At 66.1% G+C, this 2,164-nt stretch overlaps 1 protein-coding gene across 1 annotated transcript; it reads right to left on the bottom strand.

Moving 5' to 3' along the window:
* Positions 1 to 802: 802 nt before the first annotated feature.
* On the bottom strand, positions 803 to 1,726 carry EMIHUDRAFT_114689 (hypothetical protein; the record flags this gene model as incomplete). The annotated part of the gene is made up of 3 exons (XM_005779789.1): positions 803 to 853; positions 1,114 to 1,303; positions 1,422 to 1,726. Coding segments are annotated over 3 exons (546 nt in total), but the record flags the coding sequence as incomplete, so codon positions are not given.
* Positions 1,727 to 2,164: the final 438 nt, after the last annotated feature.

The raw sequence follows: 2,164 nt of genomic DNA, 5'->3' as shown, positions 1-2,164 counted from the left end.
CGCGTCGGCGGGCAGCGCGAAAAGTCTCCAGCGGCACTGGCCGTGCGATGCTCGGGTTGCTCCAGTCCTCCACCCTTGAGATCACCACACCCGCAACAAACCGGCTGCCTCTCGGCTGCCCCTCGGCTGCACCTCGGCTGCCTCTCGGCTGCCCCTCGACTGCCTCTCGGCTGCCTCCCGGCTGCCCCTCGGCAACATCTCGGCTGCCTCTCGGCTGCCTCTCCGCACCATCACATCGACAACGAGCTTCTGCGAGAGCGAGAGCGCGCCCCGCACCAGGTCCGCCTCGTCCTCGTGGAAGGCCTGCTCACGGCCAGGTAAGGTAAGGTAAACTTCTCCACACACACGAGGTGGCGGGGCAAGGGCCAGGCAACCCTCGCGTCTCCACGTCTGACGACAGGAGCCCCACGGCATTCATAGTGCAAGGCCCAGTGCGCGTGGGTGAGCGGTGTGCGTGTGTGTGCTCACGGCAAACTAGTGAGCTGGCCGACTCCGACCCTCCGCCTCGTCCACGCCCTGCTCACCTCCTGTTGTTCTCCTCCTTCGCACCCGCTGTGCTCCGCTTGTGCTCCGCTGCTCTCTCGGCATCTCTCGGCTCCTCTCGGCTCCTCTCGGCATCTCTCGGCATCACTCGGCTCCTCTCGGCTCCTCTCGGCACCTCTCGGCATCACTCGGCATCTCTCGGCTCCTCTCGGCTCCTCTCGGCATCTCTCGGCATCACTCGGCATCTCTGGCGCGCCTCTCCCGCGCTCGCGCTGTGCTCCGCCGCCATCTCCCGCTGCACGTCCACCAGCGCCTTCACCTCGTGCCGCGTGGGCAAGCCTTCGGCGTGCGGCAGCAGCCGGTCCAGCGCCTATGGGAAGGTTCCGGGCGCCGGGAAGTGTCGGGGAAGGTTCCGGGCCGGCCTCGTCGGCAGCGGCCGGCGCAGCGCCCAGCCGAGCGGGTACGAGATAGGGGAGGAGAGCATGACGATGAACCAGGCGAGGGGCGAGAGGAGAGCGGCGATCCTACTCCTCAGCAGCAGCTGCGTGAGTAGTGAGCAATCAGCCGTCCCGCAGCGGGCGGAGGGAAAAGGGCGTAGACGCTCCTCATCTTGGCAGGGCCGGTAAAGACCGCGGCGGGGATGATCTCGCCAACGAAGAGGACCGCGGTGACGGAGATGAGGATGGCGGCCCAGGGAGGGACCAGCTTGTCCAGAAAGAGCGGCATCGCCTCGTTTGCGATCGCGTTCAGCAGCAGCAGCGACACCAGCAGCTGGTGCCGAGGCGACAGCCGGATCAGCGGCAGAATCCGCGTCGCGTACCTGCGAGGTGGTGGGGCGCTCTCCAGCGAGACCGCCCGTCCTCGCTGGTCCGTGGAGGGTGGCTGCGTCCGCGGCTGTTTGAGGAGCGGCCTCCCGACAGGTGGCACCGCTCGCGCACCCTCGCTCGGTCTTGGACTCGTTGACGTTGCGCTCCTTGACGCGGAGCTCGAGCTCGTCGAGTGAGACGACGCCCATCGTCAGACCCGACGCCGTAGCGGCCATGAGCATGCAGCACAGCGCCACGCTCAGATTCATCCAGTCCTCTGGCTTGTCAAAGCTGGCAAAGTGCGACGGCTCCTCCTCGAGCGACTCGAGCGGCGAGGCCTTCAGCGCGGCCAGCTTTGAGCACAGGGCGGTGGCCGAGTCGAGGCCGACGCCGCCCTCGTGCAGCGTGTCCAGGCAGCCGGACAAGAAAGGAGACATGCGGCGGCTTCGCGTCGGGCAACTCTGGCGCCGCCAGTCCACAAAAAAACAAAAATATGCACCCACCGAGTAGAGGGCGCGCTCCGCCTGCTAGGGGAAACCTGGAGCGCGGACTAACCCTCGGAGACCCGTGTTTACTTTAAGGCCCTTTCCCTGCGATCTCGCACCCCCCCTAGCTAGGGGTCAGGGTGGGTGTGTGTGTGTCACACTCACTCACACACTAGGGGTCAGGGCCCTCTAGCCCGGCAGTCCACAAAAAAAACAAAAACGAAGCCGGTCTGGCGAACGCCTGTATGCCATGCGCGCGGACCACGCTTGCGTGGATACGTGGCTGGCAGGCTGACCCGTGTGCGGGGTAACCCGCGCACGGGAAGCTTCACGGCGGTTCGAGTCGTCAAACATTAAGCAGCGGAGGTGTGCCGAGGAGAGAGAGAGAAT

This window comes from Emiliania huxleyi, assembly GCF_000372725.1.
Source record: "Emiliania huxleyi CCMP1516 unplaced genomic scaffold EMIHUscaffold_227, whole genome shotgun sequence".
Taxonomy (NCBI): Eukaryota; Haptophyta; order Isochrysidales; family Noelaerhabdaceae; genus Emiliania; species Emiliania huxleyi.
Note: the sequence above shows the minus strand (reverse complement) of the source record. Positions and strands in the feature narration are given on the sequence as shown.